The following is a 23,485-nucleotide window of genomic DNA, read 5'->3' on the forward strand; positions in this document are numbered from 1 at the left end:
AGGCGGGCTTGTGAACCGAAGACTGTATCCATTGCAAACAATATTCAGCACCCACTTGTCCTGAGTAATTTTTCTCCACTCTGCCAGAAAAAATTGAATGCTTCCCCCTACCGGAGTGGGTAACAGATCCGGGGGAAGTAGGTTCCTAGGGCCTAGACCCAGCCTGGCCCTTGGGCACCGGAGCCGACTGCTGGCCACCTCTGCCCTTCTGGCGCTTCTGGAACGGCTTACAGGACTGTTGTTGTTGTTGCGACTGTCCCGAAGCTTGGCCACGTCCTCTGCCTTGCCCACCGAACCGCCGTTGGAATGGGCGGTACGATTTCTTCGTGTCCTTAGGCTTCTCCAGGCCCACAGCCGTGAGCGTTTCGGCCTCCGCCTTCATGCGGGCCATCTCGTCATCCGCATGCTTCCCAAAGAGGGTCTCGCCAGAGAATGGCAGGTTGGCTACCCTCTGCTGTGCGTCCGGTTTCAGGGACGTAAGACGGAAGCAGGCGTGACGTCGTTGGTTAACTCCATGGCAAAACCCATGAGCCGCCAACAGGGACGAGTCTGCTGCAGAGCTGATAATCTGGTTCGCCACCAGCATCCCTTCATTCAGCACTTCCTGGAAGTCCTCGCGCTTCTCGCGAGGTAAGTGCTCCACAAACTGCTGGAGGGAGTCCCAGAGGGCGCGGTCGTAGCGTCCCAACAGCGCCGTGGCACTCGCAGCCTTCATAGAGGTCGCCGACGTTCCACATACTTTCCTCCCTGCTGAATCCATCCATCTAGACTCCTTATCCGGGGGAACCGTGGATGACGGGGTGGTGGCATGTTGTTTGCGGGCCGCCGTCACAATCACAGAATCCGGAGGGGGTTCCGCCCTCAGAAAGGCCGGGTCCGAATCGGGAGCCCGGTACTTTTTCAGTAGTCTTGATGGGGCCGCCTTCGTCACCGCAGCGGTGAGAAAAAGGGCCATAGCCGGTTCCTCCAGGCCCGGCACCAGAGGCAGCAGTGGACGAGACAGGTGTTTCTGATGCAATGTCTCAAAAATGACTGAAGTCTTAGGTGTAGGCACCGTCAAGGATATGCCCAACTTCGCCGCGCCCCTTAAAAGGACATCATGGAACGCCACCAGGTCATCAATCGGCGACACCCTCGTGTCCGGTGACCCCGACAAGGTCGGAGAATAGTCCCTGGTCCCTGAGGACTTCGTGTGAGAGCGAGATCCGTGCCTCCTATGGCGGCGTCTCGACCGCGTGGACGATCTGTGTCGCGATCTCTCCCTCCTCCCAGAGCGAGAGCGAGATCTGCCAGCCCTTGGCCGCTCCACCGGTTTCCGTGGTGGGGTCTTCCTTGGCTCCTCTCGGGGTTTAGGTTTCGGTGTCCCCTTAGGAGGTGTAGGCAGAGGAGGTAACAACGCGGACCTCGGCGGAGGGACCGGCCCATGCGGTGGAATCGGTGGCGGTGGTCCGCCTGGTGGAAGTGGAGAATTGGCGGGAGGGTCCTCCTTAGGAACAGGCGGAGGTGGCGACCTAGGCCGAGATGGTGTGTACACCACCGAGTACACCGAGCCCTATGACCCCTTAGGCGAAGGGGGCTGAGATCCAGCCCCTTCAGCAGGTGATTGCTTCCTCTTGCGTCCACCACTAGAAGCAGTCTGACTTCTGGGCCCAGAATCCCTCCTGCGCCGTTTAGGAGAGGTGGAGCGACTCCCAGACGCCGATCTCTTCCTTCTCGACGCCGAGCGTCGCTTTTCCGGCGTCGAACGTCGCCTCCGCGACTCCGGCGTCGAACGCCGCCTCCGCAACGTCGATCTCTTCTTCCATGACGTCAAACGCCGCCCCCGCAACGTCGACCTCTTCCTCCGTGACGCCGTACGCCGCCTCCGCGACGTCGAACGTTCCGTTATCGACGACGAGCGTCGATTCCTCTTCCTTGAGGTCCTCGACGTCGAGGAGCCCCTAGACGTGGACCGGTGCTTCGACGGCGATCGGCGGTGTCGCCTCGACGGCGAGCGCCGATGCTTGTCACTTCGTCTCCGACGTCGATAGTAAGACTCCGACGTCGACGATGACGACGACGATGCCGTCGACGGTGGCTTCGACGGCGGCCTCTCCAGGCCCTTCGACGTCGAGTCATCACACCGTCTCGACCCGGAGCCCCGGGGAGATGGGGAACACACCGCCGTCATCCCTCTCGACGTCGTCGTCGATGCAATCGACATCGACGGAGACCGGGACCGTTTGCTGGTCTTCCTGCCTCTGGGGAGCCCCCCAGAGGCCTCAGCAGAGGCAGAGGGAACCTTCCCAGCCTGCCCAGACCCACCTGCAGCCTGCAGACGTCTCTCCTCAAGGCCTGAGAGCCTAATCTTCAGCCTGTCCCTCAGAGTCCGAGCTGAAAATTACTGGTAGATGGCACAGTCTTCAGGGACATGATCTTCAGAGAGACAGACGATGCAGACGTCGTGTGGATCACTCTTGGCCTTCTTCCTCCCACATGCTGGGCACTTGTCAAAAAGACCAGGCATATTAGAGCCCTAAAACGCCTAAACCAACACACAGAAGAGAGGAAAAGTACCAAGAAAGCTAAACTCAAACACTTTTAAACACAAAAGTGACAAAAATCCAATAAACCCTTGAAACAATGGAGAGCTCAATGCCAGGGTCCTGTTAGCAGGAGCCGGAAAAAAGAACTGAAAGTATGAGGGACCTGCTATGCATTCTGGGATACTGGGAGAAAGTTCTGGAAAGTTCTCTTAACCCCTTCGCTGCTGGCCCGTTTCCGCCGCTGTGCGGTAAACAAACGAACAGGGGCGGGCCATGACGAACCCCAGCCGTCATCAGCACACGAGCACCGTAGTGCATGACGGCTGGGGTTCGTCATCAGCATACAAGGGGTTAAAGGCACAGTATCCTATTTAAGCCACATAATGGCAGCCTATGGGGCTTGTCTGTCCATGCCTTCCTCTCTATCATTCCAGAGTCTTTTACTGGTGGAGGCAAGTTTCTCTATGGTAGAAACTGGGCAGGCTGTGTTGTGTGTGGTGTTGTTTGGTGGAATTTCTAGTTGAAGTACTGGACAGTGTAGCCTGTGAATATAGGCTGCATTATTTGTCTTTAAATTCTCTCTTAAGTGTCTTTGCAGTTTCTGCATGATTTGACAACTTAAGAGATTATTTTTGATTGCCGGGGTCCACGCACATGGGCGGGACTATTCACTAGATTATGACTATACACAGAGATCCCCTACTACAGAATAATTCCTTGTCGCCAAAATGTAAAGTTGGAATGAAGGCAATTAAGACGATGAAACTATAAGAATAGTTTATTCCAACATTGGCAGCATAATACAGGAGCACAACCAAACAGGATGAAGACCAACAGCTGAATGCCCGTGAATACAGTTTAGCATTCAGAAGAAGGTTGTTCCACGAGCGATGAACTTTTGAAGAGAAACATTCTCTTCAAAAGTGCGTGCCACGGAATTAACTAACAGGATAAAAACATACAGCGCGCCAGAGCGTGCCAGAAACACAACAAAAAGCACTTACTTGTACACTACACTCCGCCTACGGGAGTGAACAATGCGTGGTAGCAGCCTCAGGACACAGGAGCAGCCCCAGGACACAGGAGCAGCCCTGAAGGGGCCCCGTAACCGTTATTCCCTGAGAATCAATGCGACCTGCCAGGAAGAGGCCAGGTTGCCCATGCTGCATTGTGCCAGCAGCAGCGGGCCGAGATCCAGGTGACCGAGCCCCAACATGGTGCAAGAGAGAGGGGAAACAGATCGCATCAAAAGACGCCGAGATAAAGAAAACCAGAGGCCTAGACCGCAGTAGAAAGAACAGCAGTGCCACCTAGTTGCCATTCTGTGGAATCAGCACAGCACAGCAGCAACGGAGCCTGGAAGGAGCACAATGCAGCACAGTGTCCTCCCTCACACCGCCTCACGCAGAAGTCGTCCGAGGTCTAAGGCTGACAAGAGGAGAGTCGTACGCCACAAGTGGCCAGCCGCCACCACAGCACACCACGGCCCGTGGAAGCTACTCCCTGAAGAAGGAGCACCCTAGATGAGTGGCTGCCTGCCATGCAGCCGAGAAGAGCGACTGAAGGCTCGCCTGAATGGTCTCAAAACCATTGAAGTTAATAGGCCCGTTGGCCTTGTTAAAACAAGGTGCACGTCACTGCCTCAGAAGAAGAAGAAGAGTGGAAATCGTGTCACCCAGGAGAACCTGACACCCGCAGGTGCATCACAGATGAGAGGAGAAGCCCAAGGACTCGTAGCAACACAACCCAAGAACACCTCCAAAGACACCAGACAGACACCAAGGAAGACCAACGGCCCTGGCGACAGCACCAAGAATAACCACACAAAAGCGGCAGCAAGTGAGAACAGAGTCTCATCCCACCTCTTCCCCAGGTGAGCGTCAATCGGCGTCCCTGGACACCGGCTCAAGGGAGAACCAAGAGTAAGCCGCAGCAAGCGCAAACTGAGTCTCATCCCAATGCGTCTCCAGGTGAGCGTCAATCGGCGTCCCCGGATACAGCCTCAAGGGAGAACCAAGAGTAAGCTGCAGCGAGCGCAGACCGAGTATCATCCCAAAGTTTCCCCAGGTGAGCGTCAACCGGCGTCCCTGGATACAGCCTCACGGGAGAGCCGAACACAAGTCACAGCAAACGCAAACCATGTATCATCCCAACACGTCCCCAGACGATCGTCCACCGCAGAGTGTCAGCAGTCTAAGTCAAACGGCATCCCTGCTCCGGACTGCAGATGCCATGGGTGAAGATCGGTATCAAGTGTCTTTCCTCACACTGCCTCAAGACGGAGTCCGCAGTGGCCCCGAGCCAGGCAAGAGAGGATCCAGACACTACGTGTCACGCCGTCACTGAAACTCAACCTCAGCAATGCGGAGGCACAGGGCTACCAAGTCCCTCCTGACATCCAACTCTGCCAGCACGTCACCACCACCTGTCATCCTGAGTCACCACATGGCTGGCAACCGCCATCACGCCAGCCATCACCACATGCGTCAAACACCACTCCCAGAGTATCGATGGACTGGAGTCACACGTTGTTGCCACACCAGCCGAGAGAAGAGACCAGAGGCTACTTGTGAACCGGGCACACCCCTGAACCGCGGTAGTGAGAGCAAGCATCGGCCAAGCCACCTCCACCCTAGAGGGTTGTGCGTGCGACCAAGCAAAGGCTCGTACGTGGTCCTGCAGCTGCCCCAGTCGGCACACAAGTGGCCCCAGCGTAGCCTTCCTGCAGTCCCGCAGCAACCCCGGCAATGGGCCTCTCCAGACAGGAGAGTGAAAAGAAACTTTGCCCCACCGACTGCTCAGTGGTTACAGCCAAAAGGGTCCACAGAGACAAGTGCTCAGGCAACACCTCCAGGAACCGTCACCATGAACTCCGTCCATGCTCATGACGCATCCCATTGAAAGAACTGTTTGAATTCACCACAGACCATCACCGACGTCAACAAAAGGGAAGTCATGCAAGACATGTCATCACAAGTGAACTGTCGCTATGCAGCGGACATCTCCAAGTCAGCAGTCGTGTCCTGAACCTTTCAGGTTAAACTCCAAGTGTCAACCGAGAAGGTCCTGCTGCAGGCAGATTCATAAGCCCACGTCTGGCGGCTTCCTGCTACCTGTCTCAGAGGACTGATGGATCCTGTGGTGTTTTAGTTAACCGTTTTGTCCCCACTGGTTGGATTAACATTTTATTTGTTCTTTAATAAAGTTGGAAAGAAATGTAGTGTCCTGCGGGACACGTTCTAGTGTCCCGCAGGAAGCTGTAATCTCAGCCACTCCCTCGAGGGCTGGACACACTGCACCCCCACACCCATCCATCACGGGTGCCACGAGTGACGTGGCCCCATCAATAAAAGGGCCCGGGTGCACGTGCTCGTGGCCAGTTATCGAACCATACGATCAGTGTGTCTGTGTCCTTGTTTCCACACCATGTGGGCCTGAGGCCCGACGCTACACTCGGCTCCGTGCAGGCCACAAATTGCCGCTCCTCAGCCCGTGCTCAGGTCTTTGTAGAAAAAAAACGACACCTGCGGGCATCATTCAGCAAAATAGTCACAGCAAAGTGATCTCCATCTGTTGCGCTGCCTAGAGTCAAGGTTTAAGTGCAGGTTAGACACCCGAGAAAGTATTTTGTCGCCGTCTGGGGATCCTCACAGCACGGAGCTCCGGGATTAAGCAGCCATCATGGCGTGTGGCCAGACCATGCCCCTCCATTATTACAGCTTTACATATATATATATGTACACTCAGGAACATACCAATTTTAAAAGTAGCATTGGTAAGAGACTCATCCGAACAGGTTTCTACAATCCTCTTTCATGAAGTTTCATTCAGGGGAATTTTACATAACCTGTTCAATTGGAACAGTTCCGGTACAGAGCCGAACTTCTATTTAACTTGGAAACAAGAACTAAAAATTAATATTAAATCAGACATACAAAGCTAAATATTCAAAACAATCCTTACTATCTACTTGCCATTTTTTTCATTGATTCTATTTCATTTCAATGAAACTGGTGAGAACTAATGCTTGCCCCAAATTCCAGTGAGTGAGTCTACCTTCTTGTAGTCAGTCAAGAAGGGATTTTTCCCTTTAGAAAACTGTGAAGAAATTGGATCAAACTGTGCATGTTCGAGCACCATTTTCACATAAATGTGCTAAAAAGTCATAGCTTCGATAGGGCAGTCAATAAATATTCATCTACTTTCCTAGAGTGCCAAACTTATGAAGCCTGATACGCCGCATGAGCTGACTGTACTGTAAGTACACCCCATAGGTCAATAATTATGTCCATTGTGCCAGAGGCAACCTTTTGTAATGGGATCTGTCCCTTTACAGTGGGGGATCCCATATGCCAAGAATTATTTAGAATATGCCAGTGCCAGAAGTTTTCCAATGATGCGGTATGCATACCCTGTATGACCCAGTTGTTACAAATTAGCTTGAGTATGTCAGGGACAGCATTTTGTCCTATTTAGCCATCCCTATCCCTCCATATGCCATGGTTGTCCTCTCTTTTTGCCAAGACTTATTTCCAAAATACAGTGAAAACATTTTCCTACGGATGCCAAATATACCAAGAATGACATCTAGTATGCCAGCACCACTATCTTACATTGGCTGTCCCATACGTCAAGTATTAACTGTAGTATGACAGAGCCTGCATTTTGCTACAGATGCTTGTGTGCCAAGAATTACTTCGAGTAAGCAAGTATCAGCATTTATCCATGGGTTCCTATGTCAACCAAGAATTACCTCAAGCATGCCATCGCCAGCAGCAGACTCACTAGTATAACACAGACTAACTCACTGACCCTCACATTCACTCAATTTCACACTAATTCTGACTCTTCTATTCTCACACATTCTCCTACCTCACACTCTCCAACTCTCGTTCTCACTCATTCATACTCACTTTGATGCTCACTTATGTTCATTCTCACTCATGCTCCTTCATGCAGTGCCTCACACACTTATTCACTTGCACTCACAACTTAGTCTCTCATTCATTCTCACCCAGTCTTAGTTATTTTCTCACTCACTCATTCCGTCAGTCACTCAATGTTGCTCACTTTCACACATGCACATCTGGTCTCTCTCAAAACAAATACACACACATAGACTGACCTTCATGCACACACACATTTGAGAACACTGTTTTAGTAATGCTCGGGTGCTAGTGGTGGTCTGATTCGGTTCCTTTGCTGCTGGAAGTATCTGGCACCTTAGGGCAGGCACACAGCTCCTTCATATCTCAAGCACTGAAGAAGGAAACTAAAAGACTGAGCATGTGCAGTGCATATGCCACACAGATACAATGTGCAGTCTCACGCTTGCAGGAAGATGCCCTGCCGCCTCATGCTATTTCGTCCTACCCACTCCTAACTCGTCAGAGTAGAGGGTGGTCATTGGGGTTTACTAACCCCATTGTACCATGTGATGAGTTTAGAGAGTGTGAAGTGACGGGCGTATTGACATGTAGCCAAGGACACTACAGAGCTGAACCTTAAGTGCCTGGGGTTACCTTCACTGGTGATGCTGCAATGTGTCACAAAAGTGGAGCCTGAGGTATGGCAGATACCTGATACCAAGGCTGCGACTTCGCCAGCCCCAGACAACCTTTCTGATGGCACCTTCCTACGCATGCTCCAGCCATTTGACAGATGTCACTGCTGACTGACCTTTGCTTTCTGCGAGGGTTAGATTTTTTTCATTCTACTAATAGTGAATAATTTATCAGATTGAGACATCTAACCAGATACCTTACTTTGAATGTCCCCAGGTGTCAAACTGGATCCAGAGGATTTTTCATGAGCAGTACCCCTGTGCGTCAGTAGATGGCATCGGTCAGCTGCGTGTGCCATTATGTGCGCCGCAAGTGTGTCCACATCACCTATATTGGTGCCACCTCGACACGCTGACGGCAGTTCTTTCCTTTCTGCAGTGGCGGTTTCTCGTACAGGGCGTCGGGGCTCCGCCCCCTTTACATTTGTTAACATCACCGATCACTATCTCCACAATAAAAACAAAGGTTGCTAATTTATGTTTTTAAAAATGCAGGCTGAGGCTGCGCTCACCTAAATTCGGTAAATAGTATTCATCCTTGTTTTCTGCGTTGGGGCCATTAGCAGTGCACAATGCCAGCCTGAGTCACTGCTGCTGAGTGACACTGGGAAAACTCTTTGCCGGGCTGACGAGCTCACCGACCTGAGGCCTGTGAGGTCATCAGCTCGGCAAACACATAGACCAAAGGATCCGTCTCCACCCCCTGATGAGTCTCCACCCCCTGATGACGTGAGGGTAAAGTTAGCCCCGGGCGCTTCAGGATAAAGCCCTGTAGTGCCCGGGGCTTCACGTCAATCAGGCTGTGGAGAGCAGACTACCCCACCCATTTCCAACTCGTCATGGGGAGGGTTGGTCCCACCCTGTGACGAGTTGGCAAGGGGTGGGGCAAAGGCTGCAGGCAGGTGGGAAGGTAGAAATTGAATCTGTGAAGTTTGTCTACAGGATTCCTGAAGAGACACTGCGCAGCCTCGAGGTGACAAACAGCCAATACTTCTTTACAAATCATTCTCGGGGAGGGTTTCGGCGCTTTCACTGCTGCATTAGCATGACAGCCTTACAGGTCGGTCCCATGCTTATACTTCAAGGAAACAACTTGTGTACCCCAAGGCACAAGTCCTAAACAAGCATTTACAATGCAATGGTTTTGCCTTTGTTAAAGTTAGAGCTATTGGCATTGCTCTTGACATTATTTTTATTTATGTTTTTTTTAACATAAATAAATGGCATTGTCATTTACAATGCCAATAGCTTAATCTCTCGCAAATGCCACACACAAACACCCACAGAGAGCCCCCCCCACACACACACAGCGCCCCCCCACACAACCACACAGCGCCCTCCACACATACACCCACACAGAGCCCCCCCCACACAGAGCAGAAGTATGCTACATTTAATGCGAGTCACAGGGCTTTAGATCTCATCCACAGAGGATACCAGACCCTTCTGGTGTGCATTAGTTATCATTCTGCGCAGTCTGTATTCGATCCATCAATCTCGGCGTCACTGGAGAGCGCGAGATACCCGGAAAAATAAACTGCGCGCGCATGACGCAGCCCCCACCTCCCAATCCTGACAGGAGCCGTTCAACACCCCCTTCGTACGCTGCGCTAGCCTCCAATTTTAAAGAGCAGTTTAGCTAAGAAATGGCACTTAAGTGAGGCACACTGATATATCCGCGGTAAACACAAGTACAATAACCGAGAATATGAAAAGATATTTTTTTTAAACCCAGCAATAGAAGCTAAAGAATTGAAGCACTGAACATACAAAGTAAACTGTCGTAGTAGGTGAATGCACAACAATACACAGTGGGCAAAACTGGACTGCAAACCACAGGAAGACTGTCACAGATTGGGACGTCCTCCAGGATGTGAACAGGAGATAACACGCCACCAACAGAGATAAGAACACCACTTCGCCGAGGACACAAAGCAAAACGCACTTTAATAAAAAGCTGCCAACAACAACATTACTGTTTAAGCCGGATTTGTTTATTTTTATCTGTGTGCCTGCCAAAAAAGCTGCATTTCTAGCGCGACTACCACGCCCCGGGTAAAATTATTCCCTATTCTGCTTAAAATAACGTTTCCCATTCAGTGAAGTAATTTTCGGGGGGGGGGGGGGGGGGGGGTGGGGGCGGTGGCTGCTCCACGCTGAATGTGTCCTTTTATCCATTTCAAAATTCAGATAAATGTACTAATAAACACGGTGACTCAAAGTGGAGCATTTCCAGAATAACAGTGAAAAACGCAGGCAACGCCTGATGACAGATCTCAAGTGGTCACGTCAGGTGTGGATTCGTTTCCAGGGACTGTTTACCTGGGAATTCTGGAACGTGTGGTTGTGTATTTATTGCCATGGCGAAATGCACGTGTACAACAAGACGTTTGGCTTTTCCTGGCAAAAAAATGTAGTTTTCCAACAACAACTATAACTGACATAGAAACGACTGCATGAGCTTCTGACGCCTGGCAACTTGCGATCTTCGAGTGCTGACTCACAACTGATACACACTTACTGGTGATAGCAGCGGTGCGTGCGCTACAGACCAGATTTCCTGGAACACGCCATTCTTTCCCAGGACCATGAACCTTTAGCCCTGTACAAGAAACAGCAGCTTCAATTTTCATTAAAAAGAAATAATTTCTTTCAGAGTGAAGGGCAATTCAACATCACGCAAAGAGGAGGTCTCTCGTTAACTGATAGAGCTATGTGTGTCTATATCCTCGAGCCACAATCAAAACAGCAACACGAGGGTCCGACTGAACACCAACCCCCATCCCCACAACATTAATAGACAAGAGCTGGATTGTAATCAAAAGTACTTGCAATGCCTGTTGCTCAGCAAAAACTCGCTCCGGGACCACGGTTGACACGAAGAAAACAGACAACAGCACAAGGCAAATTAGCTGTAACCCTGTTACTGCTGCCTGGTGTTTCAGGCAAGGAGTTTGTTTACACTACAGCATGTGATCTAAACTTGAACGCAGTACACTTTACGGAAACGTTACCGGTTTCCAGGGAAGAAGAAGTGAAAGCGCGATAAACAGGCTTCTAAAGCAGGCACACGCATTCATTGTTTGCCCTTTTTTCAGACTCAAGTCAAGTAAGTAAAGTTCAGACTTGGTTTTGGAGATGTCTGGCTACGTACACACGGAGACACTTAGGCGGTTTCGGCTATTTGAAAGCGCGAGCCACCGACACACGCCAACCAGCAGGAAATAAAATATGTCCACGGAAAAAAAAAACAAATCGACTCACCTGCACCTTGCGACGGCGGCACTTCTCCGGTCTCCCTCTTCGGCATGGGAGACCGGCAACGTCGACGGCGGCAATCTCTCTGGCACTTCTCCGGTCTCCCTCTTCGGCATGGGAGACCGGCAACGTCCTCCGCATCTCCCGGGGTTCCCTCCAGGCCACGGGAGCCCCGCGGGCGCCGCCATACTTTTTGCCGTCTTCCTTCTTCCCCCGGGCTGCCGGGGGCGGGCACTTCCGGCCGGCCGCGCTAGGATTGGCCGGCCGGCCAGTCACGGGGCGGGAAACGGGGGAGGAGAGACGCAGAAGTGCCGGCAATGCCGGAACAGATTCGGGGGCGTTCCCGGCTTTCGCCTGACGTCGCGTGACGTCGGCAAAAGCCAAAGAATGTCGGGAACGCCCCCGTGTCTGGTCCGGCATTGACGGACAGGCCCCTCGTCCAATGGCTAGGCTCCATTTATGGAGCCAGCCAATGAATGACGAGGGCCGACCCAAAGCCACACTACAGTTCTCATCAGGTTTTCGCCTGCGCGAAAAAGATGCGCAGAGCGCATCTTTTTGGCGAGGCAAAACCTAAAAAAGGAAGTGGGGGGACGCTGTCACCGGAAGTGACGTCGCTACAGGAAGTGACGTCACGAAAGGTTGATTGCACCATCAGACTCATTGTTTCCCCTCTCTCACCCCTTAGATGCGATTGCATCAGAGAAGCCAGGGCGTGAGCAGCGTTCTGAATGAGCTCGGATCTCGCCCCAGAGAGGCCAAAGAATGAAGTCCAGCTTTTGGGCAGGGGGGGACAGTGTCCACCCAGTAAAAACCCGGTAAAAGAAGTGGGGGGACACCGTCCACCCACGTGGTACCCCGACTCGAGCCCTGGCGTACCCCCTGTCTTCTAAGCATGCATGTCTGTTTGTGGGAAGCTCCTGTACAGCGCGCGCGCAAACACTGACTGCTGAAATATGTTCATTTGGGCCGAGGAGACCAGAACATTAGTTAATTCCAGTGATGGAAAGATAGAAATAATTAACAATCTTGCAGCGCTTTTCTGTGCACATGACTCAACACTGTTTACTGTGAGAATCCGTGTGTGCAGGACGCAATATTTCTATCAACATATTTTGGTGAGATTATCGGCTAGCCAGCTATCCTCGTGGCTTTCAAAGAACCACAGTTGTCCTTTCAAGATTTCGCATAAGTTTTTGTTCTTTACTCCACTCGAGAATGGTGCTTCTCTGACAAAAATAAGATCTATTTTTTAAATGTGCAAGCTCTCCTTTCCCCCCGTTTTTCTTTCGGAGTCCTTGGTTTTTTTCTTTTTTTTGGGCACAAGAGCCTCGGCTAAATTATTCAAATTAGATTCTTTCCCTTCTTTCATAGTTACTATGTGAAAAGGGAGACCTTTTGGAGTGCAGTTTAGATCAAATGTGTGTGCATTAGTGGTGTAAGATAACTTTTTCGGGACCCCCTTGTTTGGCAATTCGGCAATTTCTAAGCGCTGTAGTAGCTTTAACTGGCCTTTCTGGCACACGGCTGGCAGGGACGGGGCTGCTGCACACCAGCTTCTGTTCTCAGAGCACCCCCTGCACAGCAGCTCCCTTCAGCTGTCGGTTCCGGATGGCTTCTCTCGAATCCGACCGCTTTCTGAAATGTGCTTGAAAATGCACCATTTGCCCGCTCTCATTTCAACATTTTCTGGGGGAGTGAACCACCCTTCATAGGGTCAAGCTCGCTCGCCACATTGAGCTGCCTGTGACTTGTACGCCCTACCTCTTTCAAATGTGACCAGCCGCCACACTGCCTTTCTGTGGCAGCCATCGCTGATCTGAGAGAAGATCTAGCCCTCTCTCGATTTTTGTGACGTTCTGTTGACCTTTCTTGAGGTATTTTCTTCCTGGTGTGTCAAAGATGTCATCGAGGTAGGCAGTTTTTAAACCTATTGTCCTCTGTTATCGCGCCATGTTAGTGACGGGCCTACACTTTGTGTGTTTATGATGTCTGGAGTGCGACCACGACTCCAAGTCGTGCTCCGACTGCTGGGCCACTGCGTGAAAGGCTTTCAGTGAGCCGTCCCTGAAGCTGCAGTGGCCCAGCATGCAACTCCGTGGAAACCACGGACCTGCTCAAGAGGAAGGTCTCAGGACTGTCCCAAGAGTTTGCAGTCCTCTACGTCACACTCATAATCATCCTGACACGCAGGTAAGAGGCACAAGAAACACAAAACATCAAAGTGCGCTTCAGCTTATTCTCGTTTGTCAGCCGATGCAACAAAGGAACATCAGCATTTAGGGCCTGGTTCCATGAAACCTGAGCCTGGGCCAACTCTATGCCTATTCAGCTTTACAAAAGCCGTAGTGACCCCCTCTCAAATTAAAGAATTTTATTAGGCCATACTTCTCATTTTTGAGAGGCTTGACCCCTCCGGTGCGCCTTTGGGCCATGTGGGGTTCGGAGGGGGCCCCCCCATCTGGTTCCACGCTGGCAGCTTTAGATCTGATGGACCCCCATGGATTCCGTCATGGATGCAGATCGGCACCAGTCATGCCACTGTGACCTTCCCATTGTGTTCCCCCAACGACATGGAGCTGTGTTGACTGACACGGATTCCGGCGCCGACAGGATCCCTGTGTCCTAGGTTGGAACCTGAGCCCTATTCTGAAGGGCTCGGCCACAGTGAGAAATGGGAGGGGTCACTGGACTCCTTCAAATACCAGTATGAGCAGGATATGGACTGGTGTGAGGGACTGGGTGAAACCAGCGAACTGGACATGTCACCAGATACTGCCATGCTTTCTTTCTCCCCCTACCATGGTTATGAAGGAGGTAGCTACATATGCAATGGTGGTGCTAAGGGCAGCTGAGGTCCTCGACAATCAGTTGCACTTGTGGCAGTCAAGACTAACATCTTGACAGAGGTCCCGCAACTGGGAGTAACCTCCTCTGAACCCCTGCTCAAGTTCAACTAAGCTCTCACCAGCATCCTTCTGGGGACCTGCTCCAGAGCCAGGACAGGGACTCCTGTGAATAGGACGATTGCCCGCCACCGCCCCGCTCCATGGGACCCACATTTCCTCACCCAACAACCTACCCCAGAGAAGTTGGTGGTCCAAGCCTCCACTTCTCGTGGTGCATTCCCTGCTACTCCCTTGGATAGGAAATCCAAGAGACTTGACAGCTTGGGAAAGAAAACGTTTTCTTCTGCCAGCCTTGATTGCAGTCAGTAAACACCACATGCTTATTGAGCAGTTATTCCCACAAGCTGTGGGAAATGGTTGTGCAAGTGATGCAACAAGTCACGGAGGAGGCCTGGGCAGTTCTTTACCAAGCAGTTAAAAATGGAAGAGACGCAGCAAAGTTCACTACACACTGTGACTTGGACACGACCGACTCGCTGGCCACAGCGCTTCGTCGAAGGTGGCTCTCAGACACTACGCCTGGTTCAGAACGTCTAGTTTTTTGGGGATACCCAGGCTGCCCACATGGACATGCTCTTTAATGGCACCCATCTCTTCGGAGACCAGGCTCGGCGCTGGAGCGCTTTAAGGACTCGCAGGCTATGGCCAAGTCCTTGTGCATCTCGGCTGCCCCACGTCATCTCTAGTCTGCCTTTCGCTCCTTTTGTGGTCACGGAAGGGGTTTTCAACTGCACCAACTCTATTCCAGGCACCAAGCCACACACTCTTCTCTGCCTTTGTGTAGACAAGGGTGCAGTTCATATTGATCTCGTGAGTCAGGTAGCAAGCGGTCTGGTACAGACACCATCCCCTGCTCAGCAGCTCCAACCTCCAGACCCTCTGAATCTTGCCCTTGAAGATCATAGGCATCCTGTTGGTGGCAGGATTCGCCCTCACCTCCACCACTGGCACACCATAACATTGGAAAGGTGAATTCTGCAGATTGTCCAAAGGGGCTATCCCTCCCCTTTGAGACTACTTCTCCCTCCATGCCTCCATCTTACTACCAGCTGACAGAGGATCATGTGTCCCTGCTCCATGAGAAAGTCATGGCTCTTTTGGCCAAGGGAGCCATAGAGAAGGTTCCAGCGCAAGATGGCAGCTTTGGTTGCTATTCCCCCTACTTTCTGGTCTCAAAAAAAGGAAAAGGGCATTTGTCCTATCCTAGATCTCCGAGCCCTCAACTACATTCTCAAAAAGGAGAAATTCAAGATGCTTACATTGACTTAGGTCTGTCTGCCCGGACCAGAAGACTGGTTAGAAGTGTTGGACTTGCAGGATACTCCTTTTTACATCCCCGCTTTACCTGCCCATTGGTGATACTTGTGATTTACCCTAGGCCATGAGGATTTTCAGTGCTCCCTTTTGGCCTTACCAGCGCATCACAAGTGTTAAACATAGTGAGGGTGATGGTTGCAATTCATCTGTGCAGATCGGGATACCTGTCTTTTCCTATTTCGATGACTGGCTGCTGAAGCTAGGCTCCCCCCAGACTTTTGTCTCCCACCTCCAGACCAAGGCAGACCTCCTGCATTAACTGGGGTTCACTATCAACATGCCGAAGTCACACCTGACATCTTCTCAGATGAATAATGTGAAAAGAGGGGGGATTGCTACAAGGGATTTTGTTTGTTGAATATTTCAAATAGTTTATCAGATAAATCTTAGAGGTTAGTTGAAAACAATCTACCACACCTGTATCCAAAAGGATAACTCCAAGCAATGTCAATATTGAAAATCATACATGAAAAAAACAGGTTAATATGAGAAAGCACACAGAAGATCTTGTTTATATGAAAATATATTTGTATTATTTCATTAGAATAGGTTCAAGGGGATACAATGAACAGATCAATCTAAGCAAAAATTGCAATGAACAGATGTATAATTGAATAAACAAATCAATTCAAAACAAGACATCAACTCCTCAAAGAAATAGAAAGAATAACTGCGGTCAACAATGAACAGAAGTTACTCCTAAGAAAATCAATTGCTTCGGAGTTGATGACAAGGTCGACGTTTCGGTCTTTCTTGCTTTAGTCTATAAGACCATCATCAGGACAGTTTGTATTGTAGAAGTAGCCCCCTATTTAAAAGCAATATGATACAATTACCAAATAATATTGTATGTCAAACAAAAATATATCAACAATCAATTAAGAAGATAACTGTGTGCGTTACGCCCTCTGATCAAGTTCTAGGGTGGTTAGTTCAACATTTTATAGCTTGTTACAGTATACTATTAAAAAACAGATTTCAAGTTGATGCAATGTTACATCTGCATTTCAAAACCTGTCAAGAACCATCGTTCATTATATCATTCATGAAGAAATTTAGACTTACTTCTCAATTTGTGAGAGTATTGTTTAGCCGGATTGAAACCGAAAGGGAATATTAGTCAACTCGTCAAGGAAAACTGTTAAAGATAGGGGAAAATATTGTGTAATTGTTGATTTATATGGCATCCTCCTGGCTATTGCGTGGACTCAAATATTTGCGTACCTGCAAAATGTTTATTGGTCCACAATCCAGATTATACTGTGGAGAGACTCAGCAGTTCATCAATGGACCCTGTTACTGGAAAGGAATTAATGAAGAGAGTCCTGTATTGCTCTCACTACATCTAATTGCAAAATAGCTGTCTTATTTAAGTGCTCAGCTCCTCTTATTCGAGCTTAATGCCAACTGATAGCGTCTCTTACGACATTCTTATACTTGTACATTGAACTAATTTGTATTAGGCTTGCGCTGTTATTTATGTATAGTACGAGTTCATGCTGCAACTTACTACACTGGGGCAGTTGTAGCTATTTTCTAAACAAATGCACGGCGCTACAGAGGCTCGGAACTGAAAATGCCACCGTCAACACGACGTGTTGGTATTTCTATATTAAGCTGTCACTGCCTCTTATTAGTATGCATATAATTTGAAAACGGAAGCTAAGCCCAATTAGCAAAAATCCGATGTATTTATACCGGATCTACACGGCATGTAAATAAACAAAGTTTCTTCTCTGCTATCGTGGAACATGTATAATTACTGTAGCAGAATGGACAATGATGCATATTTTGCAATGACATGTATAAATTTCAGCCTGCCTCTATAACGCATCAAGGCACTAATGGTCTAGAAACCTGCTTAAGCGAGGCAGATCTCTGAATGTTTGCCGTGGATATCGGGCAATGAAGTACGAGAGGGCCAAGTTCCTCTATCTTTAACAGTTTTCCTTGACGAGTTGACTGATATTCCCTTTCGGTTTCAATCCGGCTAAACAATACTCTCACAAATTGAGAAGTAAGTCTAAATTCCTTCATGAATGATATAATGAACGATTGTTCTTGACAGGTTTTGAAATGCAGATGTAACATTGCATCAACTTGAAATCTGTTTTTTAAGAGTATACTGTAACAAGCTGTAAAATGCTGAACTAAACACCCTAGAACTTGATCAGAGAGCGTAACGCGCACGGTTATCTTCTTAATTGATTGTTGATATATTTTTGTTTGACATACAATATTATTTGGTAATTGTATCGTATTGCTTTTAAATAGGGGGCTTCTTCTACAATACAAACTGTCCTGATGATGGTCTTATAGACTGAAGCAAGAAAGACCGAAACGTCTACCTTGTCATCAACTCCGAAGCAATTGATTTTCTTAGGAGTAACTTCTGTTCATTGTTGACTGCAGTTATTCTTTCTATTTCTTTGAGGAGTTGATGTCTTGTTTTGAACTGATTTGTTTATTCAATTATACATCTGTTCATTGCAATTTTTGCTTAGATTGATTTGTTCATTGTATCCCCTTGAACCTATTCTAATGAAATAATACAAATTTATTTTCATATAAACAAGATCTTCTGTGTGCTTTCTCAGATAAATCAGTTTTTTCATTTATGATTTTCAATATTGACATTGCTTGGATTTATCCTTTTGGATACAGGTGAGGTAGATTGTTGCCAACTAACCTCTAAGATTTATCTGATAAACTATTTGAAATATTCAACAAACAAAATCCCTTGTAGCAATCCCCCCTCTTTTCACATTATTCACTGCCCAAGCCTACAAGGGTTGATTTAGTTACCCAGAAATCTTGTTGTCATCGTCTCAGATGCTCCTTTTCATTGGACCTGTTCTGGACACCGTGCAGTTTCAGGCTTATCCTCCCGAGTGGCAGGTTCAAGATATTCAGGTTAGGATATTGATGCTTCAGTGAAACTGACTCTGGGGCTGCTGGACCTCATGGCCGCATGCATCCTGCTAGTGACACATGCCAAATGGAACATTTGGCCTCTGCAGAGGGACCAGTGGATGTAGCATCAGGGTAATCTCTCTGAAATGGTGCAGATTTCATAGGGAAAGGAGCTGCAGTGGTGGCTAACAAACTGCAATTTGGTCAGCCACAGATCCCTTTCCCATCCAGATTTCACAGTAATGACAGATTTATCACTCCTGATATGGAGTGGCCATTTGGGAAAGGTGGAGATCAGAGGACTCCGGTCTCCAGCGGATTCCGGACTCCACATCAACATGCTGGTGCTCCGTGTGGTCCGACTGGCATTGAACGCTTTTCTAACCTCCATCGAGTGAAGGCTAGTGCAGGTGTTCACGGTCAACACCAACACCATGTGGTACTGCAGCAAACAGGGCAAGGTGGGGTTGTGGACTCTTTTTTCTGGACATCTCTGGAACAGCAGGGTTCAACCCTGATGGTTTAATGCCTGGCAGGTTACCTGAACACCATGGCAGATGAACACAGCTGTTCATGCCTAGCTGGTCACAAATGGAGTCTCCATCCTCAGGAGGCGCAAGTCTCTTTCAGCAGTGGGGAGAGCCATGGTTTGTTCTCTGCTTAGAACGTGCAATGTCAACAGTTTTGCGTGCTGGAGTTTCCAAGGTGGCTTTTGCTTGGAGATATTTTTCATCTCAAGTGGACCTCAGCCCTGTATGCCTTTCCGCCCATACCATTCCTGCCCAGAGTTCTCAAGAAGGTCAAACAACTGGGCCCAACTTATACTTGAAGCTCTGGATTGGACATGGAGAATCCGGTATCTGAGCTTATGAACTTGAGCATCGATTCGCTAATCAGCCTGCCCCTTCTGGAGGATCTTCTGTCACAGCAGCAGGCGAGGTCCTCTACTCAAACCAACCAACTCTTTGCCTTCTGTGTGGAGACTAAGCAGTCTGTTATTCTGGCAGCCAAGTGTCCCTCCACCAAGACGATATACGCCGGACAATGGAAAACGTTTGTATCATATTGTACAGAAAAGTCTATTAATGCTCTTTCAGCCTCCCTTTCTGATATTTTGTTTTTTATTGTGACCATCGCCTAACGGGACTCTGCTCTGGGCCCTCTAAAAGGGTATCTTTCTGCCCTGTCTGCCTCCTTGTGCCTGCCTGGCCAACCCTCCTAATATAAATAGATTTCTAAAAGGTCCTCTACATATGTTCCCACCTTCCACTTTCACCATGCTTCAGTGGGACCTTCATTTGGTTCTCACATTTCTGATGTGGGCTCCCTCCGAGCCTTTACACAATTGCCCCCTCCGCCTGCTCACTAGCAAACAGCATTTCTTGTGAAAATGACATTGGCCAGGAGGGTGAGTGAGCAGGAGGCTTTATCATCCAAGCCTCTCTTTCTATCATCTTTCCTGTCAAACTGGTGCTCCACACTAGGGCCTCATTCCTGCCAACAGCGGTAACACCATTTCATGTCAGCCAATGTGTCACCTTGCCCACTTTCTATGCTCCTCCACATCCCTATAAAGTAGAGGAACAACTCCACTGCCTGGACCCAAAAAGAGCGTTGTCATTCTACCTTTAGCGCACACGTGAGTTCTGCATGGATGACCAACTGATTATGAGGTATGTTGGTGTGAAGAAAGGTTGGGTGGTGCAGAAGCGTGCCATCTCTCGTTGGGTCATTCTCTGCATCGAGATCTGCTACTCACTGGCAAAGAAGCAGCCTCCTGAAGCCTTAAGAGCTCATTCCACCAGAGCTAAGGCTGAAACCACTGTGTTAGCCTGTGGAGTTCCAGTCCTGGATATTTTCAGGCAGCAACGTGGGCGTCCCTGCACACATTTACCAAGCATTACTGCCTGAACAGTCAGGTCCACAGGGATGGGCAATTTGCCTGTTTGGTCCTGAAGGACCTCTTAGTCTAAATTTGTCTGCAGACTCACTTCCAGGGATGGCCTTGCTTGGGTATCTATTCAAAGGTAAGGAATCTGTGGCTAGGTGTCTCTGTCGGATGAACAAGTTACTTACCTTCTGTAAAGCCTTATCTGGAAGAGACAATATCTGGCCACAGATTCCTTACAGAGCCACCCATCCTCCCTGCTATGCGGACAGATTTTCAGGGCCCTTTTGGACACACTGGTGTTGGTGTACTTCATGGCTCTACACTTCTGGCGTGGAAAGTTGTGAAAACTAACTGACGTCAGCGTGCCAAGGTGGTGCCTATATAAGTGACACGGATGTCACTTACGGCGTGAAAGACGCTACGCAGAGCCGAATGACATCACCTACAGCCGCGCAGGTGTATTGCTCATGAAAAATCTTCCAGATTCAGTCTGACGCCTGGAAAAATTCAAAGGTAAGGAATCTGCAGCTAGATACTGTCTCTACCAGATAAGGCACTTGTTCTTTATTACTCACTAGTATTGCAGTAGGGGAAAATGGCAGGTAAAAGGGAGAACAGAGTCACATCATCCAGAAAGGCAAACCACCTGTACAAAATGTAGACCAAGAGAGGACATAACTGAAATACAACTCCTTTAGACAAAGAGAGGTAAATGCAAATCAAAACAACCAGATTCATAATTTAAAACATAGTAGAATAATGAGTAGAGCAGATGAACTTGCATGTCTTTAAATACCCTACAATGTTTAGCTTGTACTGTAAGTTTCTAGGTTGTATCAACTCATTTAGTTGACCTGTACTTCGTTCCCCTTCAGGATGAGACCATCATGAGCTCCATGCAGCTGTTTGAGAACGTGATCTAGGAACGTCTGGAGCCCCATCGTCTTGGTTATGTCTCCAGCACAGTGAAAGATGATGATTTCCAGCCCAGCACTCAGGATCTCCTCAACCACCGTCCTCTCTCACAGGATTGCCTGGAACACTTACCTTGCTGTCAGGATGGCATTGTATGTCCACCTCCCCCTTTGCACTTTGGAGGTTGGAAGGAAGGCAGAAACACCACTCTCTTCCTTCTGCACCCCAGCCTCCTACTCTTTAAGCACATCTTTATGATAGAAACTGTTTTATATCAAAAAATGTAAATGTTCTCAGTGAGGAAATGGAAAAGGAGGAGACGCTTAGGGTCAGCACTTGAAGAACCATCACAGTAGACTGAGAAGAGGTGTTGCGTGTGGTCTTGCATCTCTCTTTTAAAGCACAAATATTTCCAGGCGGGCAGTAGAGGACTGGTTTTTCCCTCTCTCACAGGCTTCCAAACAGTGTGTCCACAATGGCTGAATAACAAAGAAGGCCTGCACTTAGAACCTCCTTCCACTTTGCTCAGGGTTTTGATGACTTCTCTCTACAGCACACCTTTGACAAAGGCCCAGACAGATTCGTGGAAGATGGTATCGCAGAATGTGGAAGGCATGCGCACCCTAATCTTTCCATGAATTTCCAAATGTCCATCTCCATCCATTTCTAACCCAAACTTGCTTCATATATTATCCTGCTGTTTCACATTCCAGCTACCACTTTGACCCTTAGCCAACCTTCTTTAAAAAAGTCCTTATTTTTACTCCCTCACCCACATTCTAAACTACTCCAACTTCTACAGGCCCTTCAGTTAGTACTGCTCCCAATCGTTTACCTGAATCTTCTGTGCTCGCTCTCCCTTCCTCTCCTGCCCCCTCAACCACTTTCTCTTCCTTTCCCTCGACCTCTCTCTCCTTCATAACACAGTGGTTCTGGGTCGTAAGACTCTCGCCAGCTGTCATTGTTTGTCTTTTAAATTGTTTACAACCGATGAAGAATTAAAGCCACTACAATGTGTTGTGACCCTTAAAAAAGCACAACCTTCTGCCAGTACTAGGCCTCAGCTTGAAAGCCACTAAGCCCTAGTGACTCAGTTTGACGGAGGTGAGTGAGCCCATTGAACATGCTGGCCCTGTGCATGAGGATCACGTAGCCTTTGATCTCCGTGCCCATCAGCATGGAGATTACATGACATTTGATCTCAGCTGCCCTTATCTCAAGGGTCACCTCATCCTTCAGGCCCTAGTTTGCCTTGGCATTGCATCACATGGTAGTAGGAACTCGGTGACCTTTAGTATCGGTACCACTTCATCTGTGGAACCGCTGCTCTATTATTGGTGACCACCTAGTTTTCGGACACTGGGCTCCCCAGCCCAACCGTTTACATATTCTTTGCACCATAAAGACCCTACTCATAGGGATCACATAGTCTGTGATGTTGATGGCTGTGACAGTAAAGATCAATCATATTTTGACACCAGTGGCTCTAAGCATCGTCATCATATAGTTTGTGGACTCTGGCGACCTTCTACCTATTCCTTGGAACAGAGTCCCTCAGCATAGGGATCATATGCTTATTGGACCCTGCTGGTCCTGAGAATATGGCTTGCCTAGTCTCTGGCCAGGCCATCACTCTGGCATTGTCTCACCTCATTGACAAACACACTGCCCTACCTTCCTAGTACTGACAAGCCGTGGAGTCTGGCGCTCTCACCCTAGGTTGCACTGAGACCACAAAGACGTCTCTGGATGCTGTGAGTTTGCACTTGTTACCTCTTGATGTGTATGTATATGGAATGGCCGCATGTTTACACAAGGAGACTTCTGCCCCTGTCACACGGAGCGCAACCAGCGCTCTTCAAATCCCTTTCCCCCATCACCACTCACAGCACCTCTCGCACAGGACTGTCCTTGGATCTCAGATCTCTCAATACTTGATAGTCAGCCACTGTATATTTTAATAAAATAAGCTTGATAAAGTAGACTCTTCTCTGCGGTGTAATTTGTGGCAGGGGGGGGGGGCATGATTGGAAAACAAGATGATGGGGACTGGGGCACGCATGTCAGAGGACCACACTTACAGATTATAGATTCATTACAGAGGCCTTCAATGTACTGTTGCATGTAAGACATGTGCTGGCTTTATTTTGCAACTATTCCTACAAACATATGTAGCACAAAATGTGGATAATTG

General features: G+C 48.8%; 1 protein-coding gene across 3 annotated transcripts in view; it reads left to right on the top strand.

Annotated features, from left to right (window-relative positions):
• The window catches only part of KCNIP3 (potassium voltage-gated channel interacting protein 3), a 783,111-nt gene extending 759,838 nt beyond the window's left edge, over positions 1-23,273 (top strand). For all 3 annotated transcript variants that reach the window (XM_086943324.1, XM_086943326.1, XM_086943325.1), the window contains one exon: positions 21,252-23,273. In XM_086943324.1, coding sequence (XP_086799450.1) covers positions 21,252-21,299 — 48 coding nt within the window. In that variant the 3' untranslated portion in view covers positions 21,300-23,273. The remainder of the gene's footprint in view (positions 1-21,251) is intronic.
• Positions 23,274-23,485: the final 212 nt, after the last annotated feature.

The sequence above is a fragment of the Lissotriton vulgaris genome, chromosome 11, assembly GCF_964263255.1.
Source record: "Lissotriton vulgaris chromosome 11, aLisVul1.2, whole genome shotgun sequence".
NCBI classification, from domain to species: Eukaryota; Metazoa; Chordata; class Amphibia; order Caudata; family Salamandridae; genus Lissotriton; species Lissotriton vulgaris.